We start from the raw sequence: 17994 nt of genomic DNA, 5'->3' as shown, positions 1-17994 counted from the left end.
AAAAGCAAACAAACAAAAAGAGCCTATTTTCTTTTGTAACTGGACACATTGGAAACAGTGGTTATTTTACCAAGGCTTTCACTGCAATATCATTTTTTGAATGCAACCAGACTGTTTCAAGGGATTGATGTTGACTTTTTAAAGCCAGTATATTGACTTGGAAAAAGACAGGCCCAGTACCTTGCCCACACAATTCCTTTATAGGGTTTCTAACTTTGCAATAAGTAAAGAATGTCAGGAATCTCAAGATATTTTGGAGACATTGAAAGGAGAGAAATTCACCAATTCATACAGGTTTTATAGGCACAGTCTGATGGTGAATCCTTGTCTTGGTTTCATTGCCTCAAGAGTTTGTTTTTTTGACCCGGAATCTCACTCTGTCACCCAGTCTGGAGTGTGGTGGTGTCATCTTGGCTCACTGAAACCTCTGCTTCCTGGATTCAAGCGATTCTCCTGCTTCAGCTTCCCGAGTAGCTGGGATTACAGGCACATATCGCTGCACCCAGCTAATTTTTTGTATTTTTGGTAGAGATGAGGTTTCACCATGTTGGCCAGGCTGGTCTTGAATTCCTGACCTCAGGTGATCCACCTGCCTCGGCCTCCCAAAGTGCTGGGATTACAGGCGTGAGCCACTGTGCCTGGCCCTTGAGAGGTTTCAAAAGTCTTAACTGAGATTCCTTATGAAAAAGTTCCAACAAAGCCAACTTAAGAGCCATCCCTGCAGAAAATATATTGATTTAAATATCGTCTGTTTTATCCCACAATGTTTGTTTTGCGCTGCAAGTCATTATCTCCTAGGTGTGGGTAATCCACTTTTGAGAGGAAAATCCACACCTCATTGTGCCTAATTTGCTGCCACCTGTGTTTTGCCGGATCTTGCCAGTGTTAGCTTCATTTTCTTTCAACTGGCAAAATTCTAATAAAGCATGTAGCTTCACAGTAGAGCAAAAAGAATAATTTAATTGAAAGTCATGACTTTCAGGAGTCTAATGATGCTAATATTATATTTTCTTCTAGAGAGGTGTCTTTATTGTATGTAATTCCCTGAAGAAATGTAAAGATTTATGTAATTCCTATTGCTTTGACAGTTGTGCTCAATAGAAGCACTGAAGTAAAATAAAAATAACCTTTTTAATCTGTGTATTTCTGTTGCCCACCAAGATACTGAATTTTTTTCTTGATCTTTGCTTTTGTTTATGTGAAAATATTTACATCGATATCATTTCTGTATATATCACAGAAAAGTTTTCAGTTGCTGGACATTTTATCCTACAATGATTTTTAGTTTAAGTTTAACGAATGTCTACATTCAGATTTGTTTTCACAACTATAGTCCTGCTAATCTGCCTTTGTTGAAAACTCAGTTTTTATAATAAATAAAAAATATCAAAGCAAAAAAAAAAAAGAGAGCCTTTATGGTAAATTACCATTCTTACTGCACTTTAGCAGATAATCATGTCAGAGACTAAAGTGACTTTGCAAATAAGTTACTCTTATTATTATTATCTTTGTGGTAAAAATTGGGATGACTGTAGAAGATGAAATTATATTTCAGAAGAAAATTACACCATACTTGTTATTAGATTCTAGTCCTGACCATTGTTTTTTTGAGTTTTTATTATTTGCCTACAATTTGGACTGAATCCTGAATTCCTTCCTGGTTACGAGTCTCCAAACTCATGTTTCCCAGTTTTTCTATTATTTTTCTGACTTGGAATCACCAAGCGCTACAGGCTTTAGCTAGACAACTTGATACCAACTTTGGAAGAAATAATGACAGCAACTTAATATATGAGCAGCGTTCATATCAGCTGATGTATGGATTACTCAGAAAGTTTACTTGAACACCTGATTCAAACTATAATCCAGAAATATCTGTCAGATTGCCATTGCAATCTGAAGCTACTTCAGCGACTCTAGGAAAACTAGTTTATAGACAACTTCAGATGTTAATCTTTGTTTTTCTTTTGTTTTCATAGAAATGCCTTTTCTTAAATATCTGATTGCTTGATTCATGGGGAGGCCTGACTTTGGTGGAAGCCCATCTGCGACACCACTGCCTGAAATGAGAGAAAACTGTTAACCGTTTAAGTGGACTGGCCTATTCTCACGATTGCAAGACTAGGTCAATGGCTTATTAAATAATCCACCCGCTAGGCACAGTAGCTCACACCTGTAATCTCAGCACTTTGGGAGGCTGAGGTGGGCAAATTACTTGAGCTCAGGAGTTCGAGACCAGCCAGAGCAACATGGTGAAACCCTGTCTCTACCAAAAATACAAAGAATTAGCCGGGCACAGTAGCATGTGCCTGTGGTCCCAGCTCCTCAGGAGGTGGATGTGGGAGGATTGCTTGAGCCTTGGAGGCAGAGCTTGCAGTAAACTGAGATTATGACACTGCACTCTAGCCTGGGCAATACAGTGAGACCCCATCTCAAAAAAAAAAAGAAAAGATAATGTACCAACCCAGTTTCTCAACTGGGGAATGTTGGGCTCCTGCTCTCCTCTCTCTGGCCCTTCATTCTCCCTTGAGGCTGGCCATCGAGACTACAATCCCTCTTCCCTAAGGTGGACCATAGAAACCAAACCCCTTTCCCCCAAAACCAACCATAAAACCTAAAAATAGTACTCTAACTTCCCCCACCCCCTGCCTGTCTGTGTAAGGCCATAAAGAAATTATCTGACTCACCTTGTATGACTGTAGGTTATAAGACCCCCATTCCAGAGAGGGTCCAGCACCAGAAGGAAGAAATGCATGCTCAGAGAGGCGAGAAGGGTCCAGACAGACAGGCTGGGCTGGATTTCCCTGCCCAGTCTATTAGCATTAGACCATACGTTTTTTATCCAGTCATATTTCTACATGGCTCTACATGACTCTCCATACTAAGGGGGCTCTGGGTTTTGTCCTGGACATTGTCTGTTGGGGAATAGAGTGAGTCATCCCCAGCTCATGGGTTTGCATCCGATTCTTGTTGTAAAAGGAAAGGCCAGGATGGTCTTGATCTCCTGACCTTGTGATCTGCCTGCCTCGGCCTCCCAAAGTGCTGGGATTACAGGCGTGAGCCACCGCGCCAGGTCCTCTTCTCATTTTTTATATTTACCATGTATTTACTAGAATTGGTTTATTTTCATGGGCGTATGTTGTGGATTCTACTATAAATAATGCACTTAATAATCAGTAATAAAACTTAAATCCTTTCTGTCTTGATTGTGGCCTTTTCTTTTTGCTATTAATTTCCTTAGCATCGATTAACCTTAACTTAGGTACTGGTGTAAAACAAAATGTTCTCCAAAGCAATCCAGTATATAATATCTGGATTTTAAAAAACTAGCCTCATTTAATTAGGATTAATTTCTCCTCTCAGAAGTTAAGCGATTCTGTTACTGCAAAATGCAAAATGATAAGCTTAATTGTTTTCCACACAGGAAATGAAATTCTTAATCTTTTTATCCAGAATATTCAGGTGTTTCTCTCTCTGTCCGTCTGTCACTCCTTTTTAAGGTACTTGGAGATGACCTAGAGGCTTGCCACACTTAGGGTTTCCTCCCCGTGCAGAAGAAAACTGGGAAGTGCGAATGAGGACGAGGGGTGGGGTGGGGAGAGAAGGGGGAGTCAGGAGATTCAGAAAGTACAGGAGCCCATAGACTAAGCTCAGGAATTTGCACTTTGTCTGCTGGCAGAGTGGGTTTCATTGTGGTGTGTATATATTGAGATACGCAACAGACTCCACTGGAATGTCAGAAGAACTTATGTTTGTTTTTCCTCTAACATGTGGGAAAAATTAAATTGTATGTGTATTTAACTCACACAGATTGGCATGTGCTCATTCTGCGTGTCACCCTGCCACACAGTCACAGATTTCGAGCAGGGTCCTGAGGGGAGAGGAGGGCCTAGCTCCCGCTCCCACAGGGTTGCCTACATGAATGCAGCCCTGCGCGTTCATTCTCTTCCAGAGGGTTGTGATTCGTGGCGGTTTGTGTGAGCCTAGTTAAGGAGAGTTACAGATTATGTCATCTAGTGTTAATTGATAATCTTTGCAAAAGGGACATTGGCTTTAAGAGATTTCTGTAAAAAAACCTCCAAGCAAGCATAAATACAAATTTAAAGGGATAAAGCCAGAATAATGAAAATATTAGTAATGTAAAACAAGGAAATGTGTCATGTTTTTCACGATAACTAATATTTTTTCGGTTTCTTTTTTTTTTTTTTTTTTTTAAGACTGTCTCACTCTGTCACCAGGCTGGAGTGCAGTAGTGTGATCTCGGCTCACTGCAACCTCTGCCTCCCAGGTTCACGCAATTCTCATGCCTCAGCCTCCTGAGTAGCTGGCTTTACAGGCATGTGCCACCACGCCCAGCTAATTTTTGTATTTTTAGTAAAGACGAGGTTTTACCATGTTGACCAGGCTGGTCTCAAACTCCTATCCTCAGGTAGTCGGCCGCCTTGGCCTCCCAAAGTGCTGGGATTACAGGCATGTGCCACTGTGTCTGGCCCCGGTTCTTATTATAAGTTCTCCATTAACTATATCATGAGATTAAAAAAAAAAAAAATGGTTTCATCAGAACTGACAAACAGTGGATGACACAATTTTGATCATTAAGAAGACTTTAAAAGAAGGATTTGTATCACTGTCATTACTGATTACTAGGCCCTTGTGTATACTGAGCCTCTAGGTACGGCTGGTACAATAAAATAACCATAGTTAGAAAGATATTTTAAAGTACTACTTATTTCATGTTTATCTCACCTTTTTATCCCTATTTTTGGGCATGATTTATTATTACTAGGTTTTTAAATAAATAGTGAAATAAGCGTGTTAGATTTGCATGCTGCTTTGGTTAACATTGCTATATAACCAACCACCCCAAACTTTGTGGCCTTAAAACAATAATTAATTAATTTATTTATTTTTGAGACAGAGTCTTGCTATGCCACCCAGGCTGGAGTGCAGTGGCACGATCTTTGCTCACTGCAACCTCCACCTCCCAGGTTCAAGCGATTCTCCTGCCTCAGCCTCCCGGAGAGCTGGGATTACAGGTGTTTTGCCACCACGCCAGCTAATTTTTGTATTTTTAGTAGACAGGGTCTTGCTCCAGCCCGGCCACAATAAAGCTTTTTAATCACCTGGGTGCAGTCTTGCTCCAGCCCGGCCACAATAAAGCTTTTTAATCACCTGGGTGCAGGCGGGCTGAGTCCAAAAGGAGAGTCAGCAAAGGGTGGTGGGATTATAATTAGTTCTTATAGGTTTGGGATAGGCAGTGGAGTTAGGAGCAATTTGTTGTGGGCAGGGGTGGATCTTACAAAGTACATTCTCAAGGCTGTGGAAAATATTACAAAGTACCTTCTTAAGGGCGGGGGAGGATATTACAAGTACCATCTCAAGGGTGAGGAAGGTGTATCGTACAAAGTACATTCACAAGGGAGGGGAGTATCACAAAGTACATTATCGTGATGGCGGGGAGGGTGTATTGTCACAAAGTCAGTTGATCAGTTAGGGTGGGGCAGGAACAAATCACAATGGTGGAATGTCATCAGTTAAGGCAGGAACTGGCTATTTTCACTTCTTTTGTGGATCTTCAGTTGCTTCAGGTTATCTGGATGTATATGCGCAGGTCACAGGGGATATGGCTTGGGCTCAGAGGCCTGACAGACATGAATTTCCCATCATAAAATTAGAAGAGCATTAATCAAATGATTAGAATAAAATATTACCATTATTTTGACATGGCAAGCATTGTATGTAAATAAACAGCAGAGGGACGCACTGTAGCCTAGACAGGGTTCAGAGATATTCCTGCCAAGGACATGGCACAGGAACTGAGCAAGGAAGGATGACAATGCCTGGGAAAGGCAGGGGAATGTTACAGGTATTTGGGCATCTGTGAGAAGGCCTGATGTCCGAAAGGACTGAAACAAATTAAATGTTTGGTGGGGGAGAGAGAGAAAGAGCGTAGCAAAAGTTGAGCTGGGGAGTCAGAGGCAGAAGGCAGAATCTGGGATGGGTGGGGAGCTTGCCAATTATTTTGTCAAATGGGTGATGTGAAGCCTTGAAGGCTTTTTGACCAAGAGGAGATGTCTTCAGATTTGCATTTTGAGACATTTTCATGGGTTGTTATGCTAAGAATGGCTTAAAGAGAGGCAAGGCTGGAGTCAGAGGAGCTACATGGAAGCTGTTTGGTACTAGGATGGGGATAATGTGGTTGGAGAAATGGCAACTGTCAGGGTATTTGGAGCAAGAATGGATAGACATTGGTGATCATCACTTGGATGCATTTGAGGGACAACTCCTATGCTTCTACTAGAGCAACTACACAGAGCAGGAGTAAGCAACTTACAGCCTACAGACCACATTTGCTCTGTCCCCTGTTTTTCAAATACAGTTTAATGGAAACAGAGCCATGCCCATTCTTTTACCTATCCATGGCTGATATCAGGCATGGTTCTAAGTAATATACATAGGTTTCATATATTAATGCTCATCTATCCCAGTTGACAAACATGAAGTGTTGCTGTTGTCTCATTTTACAGAGGAGAAAACTGACATACAGAGATTCTCATTCGCACCCATAGCTTCAGTTACCACCTCTATGCCAATGATTCAATAATACCTCTAACCTAGACCTCTTCCCTGAGCTTCAGATAGGCAGATCTCTCATAGCCAGTCTTGGAGACACTTAAGAACTCATGGGACCCAAACCAGACTTCTCCTTATCCTCTCGAACCACATTCTCTTTCAACATTCCTTTTGTCTTAGTGAATATCACCAAATAGTCAAGCAAGTCAGATCCAAGGGGGCCTCCTTAGTACTTCTCTCATCCTTGTCCCACCTTATATCATCCATTTTTCTTTTTCTTACTTTCTTTTCTTTTTTTTTTTTTTTTGAGATGCGGTCTCACTGTGTCACCCAGGCGAGTGCAGTGGTGTGATCCTGGCCCACTGCAGCCTCAACCTCACCAAGTTAAGGTAATCCTCTCACCTTAATCCCATGAGTAGCTGGGACTACAGGCACACACCACCGCGCCCGGCTAATTTTTGTACTTTTACCAGAGACAGGGTTTTACCACGTTGCCCAGGCTGCCACCTTATCTCTATTCTTGCTGAAATCTGGCTGTTTCTCTCTACTTCTATTACCAACCACCAGCCAAGTCCAACTTACTAAAAGGATCTCATATATGGGTTCTGTAATAGCTTCTTCCAAATCCATTCCTCACCACCCAGACCTTCTTCCAATCTCCAAACTGCAGCCAATACCTTCAATTCTGTCACCACTTCCACATACTCCACCTAATCCTTAACCTTTCAGTGGTTTCTCTTGCCCCTAGGTTAAGCTACATTGAAAACTGCTAAAGCTACAGCTTCTTAAGGTAACTAGTAAGTACAGTGACTACTATGTCTGGTTTATTCCAGCTGTTGCCGACTAATAGCACTTCTTGAATGAAGAAATTATATTACCCTACTGTAGGGAAAAATTTGTACTTCAGTGGAAAACTGAATTGTTTAGAGCAAACCTTTAAGGTTATCTGATTCTGATTCCATGGGCCCTTTCAGTGGGTCTTACATCGTTTCATTGTTTTGAGTTATTTTACAGATAACTGATAGAAATGCAAAATAATTATTGCATGTAGCCATGCAAGTAAATTCTGAAGGTCAGGGTTCAGTTAACTTCTCTCCCCTACTGTGGAAGAAGCCAATTTCATTTGCATATTCATTTCAGCATTTCTGACCTATAAACATGCCTGTTCTTTGAAGCAGTTTTTATATCTGCCTGGTAACTTCATTAAATGATTTAAATAAACTCTATAATTTAGTTTATTTTTTACCTGTATGACAGTCAGGCTTTTACCTTACTTTTGCTTTTTAAAATTATTCTTTAGCTCTCCCCAAGGCACTACTTGACTGGCCCTTTGGCTACTCACTAGCCCAAGCTCCATCCTCTTCTGCCTAAGGCAGCCCCAGGCTCTCTTTTGGTCCTTTGTTCCAACCCTCCTCGGAGAAGTTCTTTTGTCCTGGAACTCACTTTCATACCAGGTGCTCTTCATCCCTTCTTCCTTTAGTAAATTTCTTTAATCTTTCAGATTTCTGCTCAAGGATCACTTGCTGAAAGCCTTTCCAGGCCTTTCTGAGTCAGTACAATCCATTATTAGAGGCTGTTCGAGCACAGGCAGCATTTGTTATAATTTTACATCTGTCTGTGGGATTCCTTAGCACTTTCTAACACACTTAACACTTTTCTCTCTGGCTGGGGGCAATGCATGATAACAGGATGATGGTATGCTCTCAATCCTCCCCCAGCAACTAGCCCAGTGCTTCCAACATGGTGGAGAGATACACCGTTTATAGTTTAGACAGATATTTGAGTAGCAAGTACCTACTGCTCAGGAGACAGGTGGACTGAAAAAATATATTTGGGAGTCATCAGCACATAGGTGCAGCCATGAAAATGCTCAAGAAGCAAAACCATTGGCAGGAACAAAATGAAGGCTATTAGAGACCTTATTTAGGTGGAATCATTGGACAGAAGCCCTTCATAGGGAGGAAATAGAAGCAGTTCATACAGATGGAGGCCGGGCGCAGTGGCTCACGCCTGTAATCCTAGCACTTTGGGAGGCTGAGATGGGTGGGTGGCTTGAGTCCAGGAGTTCGAGACCAGCCTGGGCAACATAGCAAAACCCGGTCTCTACAAAAAATACAAAAATTAGCCCGGCGTGGTGACGCGTGCCCCTAGTCCCAGCTACTCGGGAGGCTTAGGTGGGAGAATTGCTTGAAGCAGGGAGGCAGACAGTTGCAGTAAGCGGAGATCGGGCCACTGCACTCCAGCCTGGGCGACAGAGTGAGACTCAGTCTCAAAACAACAATGACAAAACGTATTTTATAAGCGACCCTGGACTTCCAGGGACACTCACCACTCTGTGGTGGCAAGTGACCTGCCTGGACTCTGGTCTTTGGAGCTTGGGACCCCACCCCGGCGGAAGAGGCCTTTTTGTGCCTTGTATAAGGGAGAGGAAAAGTGTAGGTTTTCTGTTGATAAGATTAGAGCTACAGTATATTATCAGTAGTGCTGTATGAAACCATTTCAAAAACCAGACCGGATTTAACCGCTTTCACCCAGAATAAACTGCCCTCCCCCTCTTTCCAAGATCAAGTCAGCCCCGGTTACCACTTCCTATTAATTTAAAAACCAGGAAGGCTCATAGTTCAGGCTGACGTTGCCCCAGGAGAACACTGCATATAAGACAATAGCTATTCCAATCCCCCTTTCCCTTTCTAAACCGAGTAGTATTTCTAACATCACTTTTCCAGTCCTCTTTATATTGAGATCACGAGTCTACGTCGGAAAACTGTGAAAACAGTATGATTGGAGCTCTTGATGGTCTGCTTTGCCTGAAAACGATGAAAGGCATTGAGATCTTTGGCAGAAACGGCCCTTAGAGAATGCGAGCCTGGTAGCCCCGTGACACCCCGAATTACAAATTCAGTTTGGGTAGGTGGCGCAGGGAAATCTAAAAACTGGATTCACGTTCTCCCCCTTCAGTTTGCACATAGGGGTCGGTGGCAGACAAGAGCAGACGCACAAATGTCAATCCCCGCCCGCAAACTCTCCAGGGCAGAAACTGCTTTTTGTCAGTTGGATTTGGAGTCGATGGAAAAGCTGCCCTAATGTAGTTTCTCCGAGGTTTCCTTAACCTTGACCGAGGGGCGCTTCCCGGCCGTTCACCTAGAGGTTGTTTAATAAACAAGGATGCCCGCCAAGTACCTGCGCTTGGAAAAGCACTCGTTCGCGGCGCGCAGTCTCGGGCGACCGCAAGCGACCCCGGTGATAGGGACAACCGCTTCGGTTTTCGCGACTGCAGACAGACTGGGACCAGACGGTTGGAGACTCCTCCCCAAGGGATGCTGGAGGGGTTGTGTCGTACCCTGCGCCTGGCCCTGGCGCGCGGCCCCGGGTCGTGGTACCCAGCGCCCTACGGGCCGTGCGCCGGGGCTTGGCCACACCGCCCGCTTTCGCGTCCAGCCGCGCGCTCCGTGCCACCGCCGTTCTCTGCAGCCCCGCGTCCCCGCAGCCTCCCCATGGCCAGCCCGCTTCGCTCCGCTGCGGCCCTTGCCCGCCAGGTACCTCGAACCCGGGCGTTTGAGGAAGGGGGGAGGATTGGAACCTGGGTCTCGGTAGCTCGCGGGCCTGGTCGGGCGCTTTGTAGCCGTTTCCTGCACCATCCTCCTTCGCCTCGCCCTCCATTCCGCCTGCAGCGAGGCGTCTCCTCTTCCCCCTATCCCTTCCCGAAATCTGGAGTCCCAGCCTGCAATCTCCGCCTCGGCGAGGTTCCCGCTGTCCAGGTCTAACACCCTCATGGGTGACCCCCTCCGGAGTGCGGTGAGGACCGCCACGGGAGACGTGAGGGTAGCCATGGACTCGCTCTGAGGGAGGAGGCGGGAGCTGAATCTCTGGGCTGCCACACAGCCACATCCTACGTGCCTTTGCCACCCCAAAATATTTTGACCGCAGCCTTCTGCCTCCTTGGATCTCTTTCTTCCCCACCCCCACCCCCGTAGTTATTTAGCAGATTGGGCATTGAAACAAATGTTTGCAGGTTTTCCCAATTAGTCCCGCTTCCCTGTGTCTTTATCTTTTAAATTGCCCCCTAATACCATGAGGTTTGAGGTGTGGGGTGGGTGCTGCAGCATCGGAGGACCCTGCTGGTGGGGAAAATGGTTCACACCAGTCCCCTTCCCCTTTGCAGGCTTGCTATTGTGCGTCTGTGATTGACAAGACCACGAGGCTGAGCGCGCCCTGGAGATTTTTCTATAAATGGCTTAACACCCCAGTCTAGACTGTTTGCTCGGATATAAGGGAGACAATTGTTTTTTTGTTCTTTGCCGGCGAACCCTGGCTCTGTAGGACTGACCTGGAATGTAACCAGCCTTCCCTGAGCCGGCGGAGGAGGACAAAAACCGCCGGGACCCCGGCAGGGTGGGAAGTGCAGGGCAGCACCCCCAAGACGCGCTTGTTGGAGGTTCGGGCCTGGGTGCTTGGTTGTTTGAGCCTCCTTTTTGTGTTTGCCTGGGTCCTGGAGAGAAGCGCACGGTATTATGGTGAGTGTCATGTAGGTTACCCCGGGCCCCGCTCACCGACGTGCATTTACTTAATGGTGGTTTAATTCTTCTTTCAGGATTGCAGTAACGGATGCTCCGCAGAAGCAAGCATCAGAGAAGGTACCGGAGAAGGAGGATCAAAAGAGGTGGTGGGGACTTTTAAGGTAAGTTGCTTGCTAGGGGCTGTCTAAAGCAACATTCAACTGAATAAATCCATTTCTTGTTGAGATTTGGGGAAAATTTTCACTGTGTGGGTTACCCAGTTCCTAGGTTCTGTTGCCAGACATTTAAAATTCCTCTCTTAGAGGAAAAAAAGCCATTTAGAGAGTGACAGTACATTCATCACAACAAAAATTATCTAACAGCTGATTGCTGATTTTATTTTGAGTCATACATTTTTCTTGAAAAATAGTCAATTCGTAAATATTAACCTAGATGTTTATCTGATTCCATACTAAGTACAACCCTTCACTCTTCTTGTAGAAAAAGTTTAAACTGTGATTTTTCTCTTTCAGTAGCACATAACACTCTACAGTGAAAGTGTTGCATATTCTTCTTTTCTATCTGAATTGTGGGGTTTATATAGCTCACACTTCAAATAGTGAGAAACAAATAAAGCACGTTGAAAATTGTACAAAACCAAATGTAAGATATAATATTATTTTTTCTATGAGTCATTATCTCCTATCCTCCCTCCTCGTGGAGGTTTTAGCTTCTTTTTCTGCCTAGTGCTGCTCTTCTGCCTGTTTGAGTCACTGTCAATTGTCATCCATAGCACAGAGTGTCCTAATGATCTCACATCCTGGCGGTTCAGAGAGGGAAGGAAACTTGACTCATCAATTTCTCACACATTCAGCTCTCACAGTGTGCTAGAGACTGTGCCATGCATTGGACATCCAAAAGTGAATTCAAGGTTAGGTCTCTCCTTGCAAGGAATTTTTATTTTATTTTTCTTTTTTTCTTCTCTTGCTGTCATCTTAGCAAGGATTTTTTAAAAAGCAAAATTAGAATATTGCAATTTCTTTTCTGTTTTTTTGAAACAGGGTCTCACTCTGTCACCCAGGCTGGAGTGCAGTGGCGCGATCTCAGCTCACTGCAATCTCTGCCTCCCAGGTTCAAGTGATTCTCCTGCCTCAGCCTCCTGAGTAGCTGAGATTACAGGCACGTGCCATCACACCCAGCTAATTTTATATTTTTAGTAGAGATGGGGTTTTACCATGTTAGCCAGGCTGGTCTCGAACTCCTGGCCTCATGCAATCCACCTGCCTCAACCTCCCAAAGTGCTGGGATTACAGGCGTGAGCCACCAAGCCCAGCCTGAAGAATTCTTTGCAAAGAAAAATATCAACTCAAATATAAATAATCATTTTCTTTCTTTTTCTTTTTTTTTGAGACAGAGTCTTGTTCTGTTGCCCAGACTGGAGTGCAGTGGCACCATCAATTAGGGATCACTTTCGCCTTGATCTCTCAGACTCAAGTGATCCTCTTAGCCGCTCAAGTACCTGAGACTATAGGCTTGCATGCCAGCAGGCCCAACTAATTTTGTCATTTTTTGTAGAGATGAGATCTCCCTGTGTTGCCCAGACTGGTCTCCAACTCCTGGGCTTATGTAGTCTTCCCACCTCGGCCTCCCAAAATGCTGGGTTACAGGCGTGAGCCACCAGGCCTGGCCATAAATAACGTTTTTATTGTTAATTTAGATTTCTGTATATTAGGTTTTAGTTAGGGGAATTGCCCGTTGACACTCATGTATTTACACATCAAAACATGAGTTCTGGTGGATGTATTCACAGCACATATGTAATAAGGCATGTGTAAAAATGATAGTGATAATTTAGGGAAGAAAAATGGTAGATTTTGTAGACCATCTTGGTTTTTGATATACTTTTCTCTTTTTTTGATTGATACATAATATGTGTACATATTTATGGGCTGCATGTGATATTTTGTTATATGCATAGACTGTGTAATGATCAAGTCAGGGTCTTTGTGGTGTCCATCACCTTGAATATTTAGCATTCCTATGTGTTGGGAACATTTCAAGTTCTCTCTTCCAGCTATTTAAACATATGTAAGGCCAGGCACTGTGGCACACCCCTGTAATCCCAGCACTTTGGGAGGCCAAGGCGGGTGGATCACTTGATGTCAGGAGTTTGAGACCAGCCTGGCTAACATGGCAAAACCCCATCTCTACTAAAAATGCAAAATTAGCCGGGTGTGGTGGTGCGCATCTGTCATCCCAGCTACTCAGGAGGCTGAGGCAGGAGAATCGCTTGAGTCTGGGAGGCAGAGGTTGCAGTGAACCAGGATCACGCCACTGCACTCCAACCTGGGTGACAGAACAAGACTCTGTCTCAAAAAAAAATATATATATATATATATACACACACACACACACATACACACACACATATATACACATATATATACATATATAGAGAGAGAGCCTACATTGTCGTTAACTATAATCACCCTACTCTGCTGTGAACAGTAGAATTTATTGTTTGTATCTAACTGCATGTTTGTACTCACTAACCAACCTCTCTCCCTCCACCTACACCCTCCCCATCCCATGCCATCTTCTGATATCTATCATTCTATTAATACTCTCTACCTTCATGAGATCAACTTTTTTTTACTTCTCACATATGAGTGAGAACATGCAATATTTATTTTTGTGGTTTTTTTTTTTTCCGTATTTGGCTTATTTTACTTACCATAATGACTTCCAGTTCCATCCACATTGCTACAAATGACGCAATTTTACTCTTTTTTAAATGGCTGAATAGTATTCCGTTGTATATACGCACCACATTTTATTTGTTCGTTGACGGACACTTAAGTTGATTCCACATCTTGACTATTGTGAAGAGTGCTATAATAAACATGGGAGTGCAGATATCCCTTTGGTATACTGATTTCCTTTCCTTTGGAAAATATCCGGTAGTAGGATTGTTGGTTCATATGGTCATTCTACTTTTAGTTTTTTTTGGAAAACTTCATACCATTTTCCATAGTAGATATACTGATTTACATTCTTACCAACAGTGTATAAGAGCTCTTTTCTCTGCATCCTCATCAGCATCTGTTATTTTTTGTCTTTCTAATAATAGCCATTCTAACTGTGGTTGCTTTTGACAGATTTTTCTACCTTTTTGTTAATCTACATCATTTATAACATTTCATATTGCCTTTTGGTTCTCTCTTGGGTAGTTTTCATATTGCTTCTCCCCTCCCCAGTTATGATGCAGTTATATTACAATGAGGATGCAGGTTTGCAGCAGGGCCTAGCAATGAGATACATTGTTACACATCCTGGCGAATCTTTCTGTGGACTCTAGGATCCTCCTCCTTTGAAAGAGGTCAGCCATCTGTTTTTTCCAGTTCCTCCAGCTTCACGTATCTCCACAGAATGCCACACTGCAAATCTGTAGTTCTCTTCATGATCATCTTTATTAGATTTTAAAAGAATATCTCTAAAAGATGAGCATGGTGCCTAAGGCTTTCCAAATGGAGTAAGAATAATACAGAGGAACCTAGAATAAAGTTATGAAATGTCCGATACAGTTGTAATGCAGACTTGATTTTTGAAAAGTGTGGCCAACGAAGAGAAGAGCAAATGTGCTATACGATGGTGAGCAAAAGGTGTTGACAGGCCGGGCGTGGTGACTCACCTCTGTAATCCCAGCATTTTGGGAGGCTGAGGCGGGTGGATCATTTGAGGTCAGGAGTTTGAGACTAGCCTGGCCAACATGGTGAAACCCCGTCTCTACTAAAACTACAAAAATTAGCCAGGTGTGGTGGTGCACGCCTGTAATTCCAGCTACTTGGGAGGCAGAGGCAAGAGAATTGCTTGAACCAGGGAGGCGGAGGTTGCAGTGAGCTGAGATTGCACCAATGTACTCCAGTCTGGGCAACAGAGCAAAAAAAAAAAAAAAAAAAAAAAAGTGTTGACTGAACCCTGGCTGAAACAGTTCTCAGGTGCTTTCAACAAATTTACGCTTCCCTACCCTGAGCCTCCCTATTTCAGAACAAATGATTACCCAACTGCAAACTTTGAATTAGGAAGTTGTTTTTTATATGCTCTGTCTTTGTCCTTATTTCTTGCCGTTTCACAATCAGTTATTGTGGCATTCCAGATTCTTCCACAAACATATGATGTGAAACATCCTGACTTCGATGTCATCAGTGTTTTAATTTAATTTAATTTAATGTAACTTAATTCAGGAGAGCTAAGTAATTAAACATGAGGCCAAAGTACATAAGAAAGTGGCAGTCTTTTATTGCAAATAAGCATACACTCTCGGACGAGGTTCTCTGGTCCTCAGGTGTGGGGGGCCAGGGAAGTCGCGCTGGCGCTCTCGGGTGATGTTCTCCGGTCCACGAATGTGGGGGGCCGAAGAAGTCACACCGGCCCCTGCCGGCCGCGGACCTTTAAGCATTGGTACTGGAAGGGGGAGGGCAGTGGGCGGGATAAGGGCGTGATAGGGGTGTCTCTGTAGGCGTGGCCGGGTAAGTTTCCATCTCTTCGGATTGACATCACCTGGCGCATGCTCGGTTGATCTGCATCTTCCCGGGGGCAGGCTACGTTTTCCGTGCGCGGGAAAGTTGGTGAGGAATAACCCGGAAGCAACATGGATTATGCCTTCTTGTTCACCTTCCTCCATCTTGTCCCTTCTCCCTCACCCAAACAATCAGGGAATGTGGAGCATGGGAAAGAGACAGATTAATTATGCAGAAGAAAGTATCATTTGACAAAATATTTTTGTTTATCTTTGGAAAGAAAATCTAGAAAAAGAAAATAGTTTTTAAAGAACACGGAGAAAAATTGTTTATAAAATTTGTTTCCTTTAGGAAAGGAATTGTTCCCTTAAAACTACATTTCATATCTGCCCCAAACGAGTCACACATCTTCAGCTAATATTGCTTGCTTACGCTTGAACTTTATTCAACTCTATCACCTAGTAATTTAGTATTCCTAGGTAATTTCTCTTTGAGCTCAGGTTAGAAGTTCTTATTTTTAGTTTCCAGAGTTGCAGAATTTTTTTTTTCCAAATAGAGGGAAGTTCGTGATGAGATTTTGAAGCCACCTAATCGTATATTACTTTGAAAAACTGGATATAGGCTGGGCGTGGTAGCTCACACCTGTAATCCCAGCACTTTTGGAAGTCAAGATGGGTAGATCACCTGAGGTCAGGAGTTTGAGACCAGCCTGGCCAACATGGTGAAACCCCGTCTCTACCCAAAATGCAAAAATTAGTGGAGTGTGGTGGCATATGCCTGTAGTCCCAGCTACTTGGGAGGTTGAAGCAGGACAGTCACTTGAACCTGGGAGGCGGAGGTTGCAGTGAGCCCAGATCACATCATTGCCCTCCAGCCTGGATGACAGAGTGAGACTCCGTCTAAAAGAAAAAAACAAAACAAAACAAAACTGGATATAGGGCAGTGCTTAGGTACAAATTAGAAAGTTAGAGGTTGCCATTCATATCATTAAGAAATAATGTGTCTTATGAAATAATGTAGCAGTTTACCGAAATAGAACTCATACCTACTAATGTAATAATTTATCTTTAATTGTCGGAAATTTAACTGATATTATGAAGTTCTAATTATAAGAACACTTATTTGAGGTTAAAAATGATCTTATTCTATCACTGCTTTGCCAGTAATTTAATCTCTCTGGATAGTGGATTATTGTCGGTCCTGTGGGTATTTTAAGGAGAGGTCTCAGAAAACTGAAAATTATGTATGCTGGACCATAATCGTTCTTGTCACCCACTCTCATCTTTCTGTTTTTGTTTTGTGTTTTACTACCCCTCCCCTTTTACTAAGTAGTCTTAGTAGAAGAAAATTTGCATTAAGTTTGTCTTACTGTATTGATATGGCTCCAAATGTTTCTTAGCCCAGGGTCCTCCCCATTCACTGATAAAAGCTAACTAAGGCAAATCAAGTGTTTATTGCCCAAGAATACTGTGAAACTATTCATGTAATAAAAAATTTGTGTTAGAATTTCACTCTCTTTAAATCCTGGACATCTTCTGTGAGTGTATCTGAAAGCAGGCAGACATCTTCAGTATTTAAGAAACCTTTGCTATTCTGTGTGGTAGGCACTGTGTTAGCTTTGGAATTCAGCTGTGAATACTCTAGCCAGACTTCTTGTCTGAATAGTCCAGAATAGGGGTTGCTAAACTTTCTTTCTTTTCTTTTCTTTTTTTTTTTTTTGAGATGGAGTTTCACTCTTATTGCCCAGGCTGGAGTGCATTGGCGCGTCTCTGCTGTCTGCAGCCTCTGCCTGCCGGGTTCAAGCAATTCTCCTGCCTCAGCCTCCCAAGTAGCTGGGATTACAGGTGCCCACCACACGCCCAGCTAATTTTTGTATGTTTAGTAGAGACAGGGTTTCGCTGTGTTTGCCAGGCTGATCTCGAACTCCTGACCTTTGGTGATCCACCCTCCTCGGCCTCCCAAATGTTGGATTTACAGGGTGAGCCACTGCGCCTGGCCTGCTAAACTTTCTTAAATGGCTAGATGATAAATATTTTAGGCTTGAGGGCCATCAGGTTTCTGTTACAACTAGTTGGCTGTGCCGCCATGGAAGATACAAGAATGGTGTGACTATGTTCTAATAACATTTTAATTCCCAAACAGGCCAGCTGGTTGCATTTGATCTGCAAGTAAAGTCTGCCTGACACCCTACCTCGTCCAGAGGATAACGGGAGAGAAAAGGGATTCAAAGATAAAAATAATTTAGCCGGAATATATTTCTTTAAGTAAACTTATGATACTCAGTAAAGAGTCTTAACATTTTTACTTGAATTAAATAGTGGTAAAACAGGCTGGGCACAGTAGCTCACGCCTGTAATCTTAGCACTTTGGGAGTTCAAGGCAGGCAGATTGCTTGAGCGCAGGAG

The 17994-nt window shown here is 43.2% G+C and overlaps 1 protein-coding gene across 10 annotated transcripts in view; it reads left to right on the top strand.

The window, feature by feature from the left end:
• Positions 1 to 17994, top strand: part of BCAT1 (branched chain amino acid transaminase 1) — a 135523-nt gene that overhangs the window by 34177 nt on the left and 83352 nt on the right. For 2 of the 10 annotated variants that reach the window (XM_073020552.1, XM_007967932.3), the window contains exons 1-2: positions 9818 to 10109; positions 11165 to 11251. In XM_073020552.1, the coding sequence (XP_072876653.1) occupies positions 9891 to 10109; positions 11165 to 11251 (306 nt within the window). In that variant the 5' untranslated portion in view covers positions 9818 to 9890. Of the gene's footprint in view, positions 1 to 6943; positions 6963 to 9816; positions 10110 to 10893; positions 11088 to 11164; positions 11252 to 17994 lie in introns of those variants that run through there. The other 8 variants (XM_073020548.1, XM_007967935.3, XM_073020550.1 and 5 more) reach the window with 6 other exon arrangements.

Source organism: Chlorocebus sabaeus, chromosome 11 (assembly GCF_047675955.1).
Source record: "Chlorocebus sabaeus isolate Y175 chromosome 11, mChlSab1.0.hap1, whole genome shotgun sequence".
NCBI lineage: Eukaryota > Metazoa > Chordata > Mammalia > Primates > Cercopithecidae > Chlorocebus > Chlorocebus sabaeus.
This window is presented reverse-complemented; position numbering and strand designations above follow the sequence as displayed.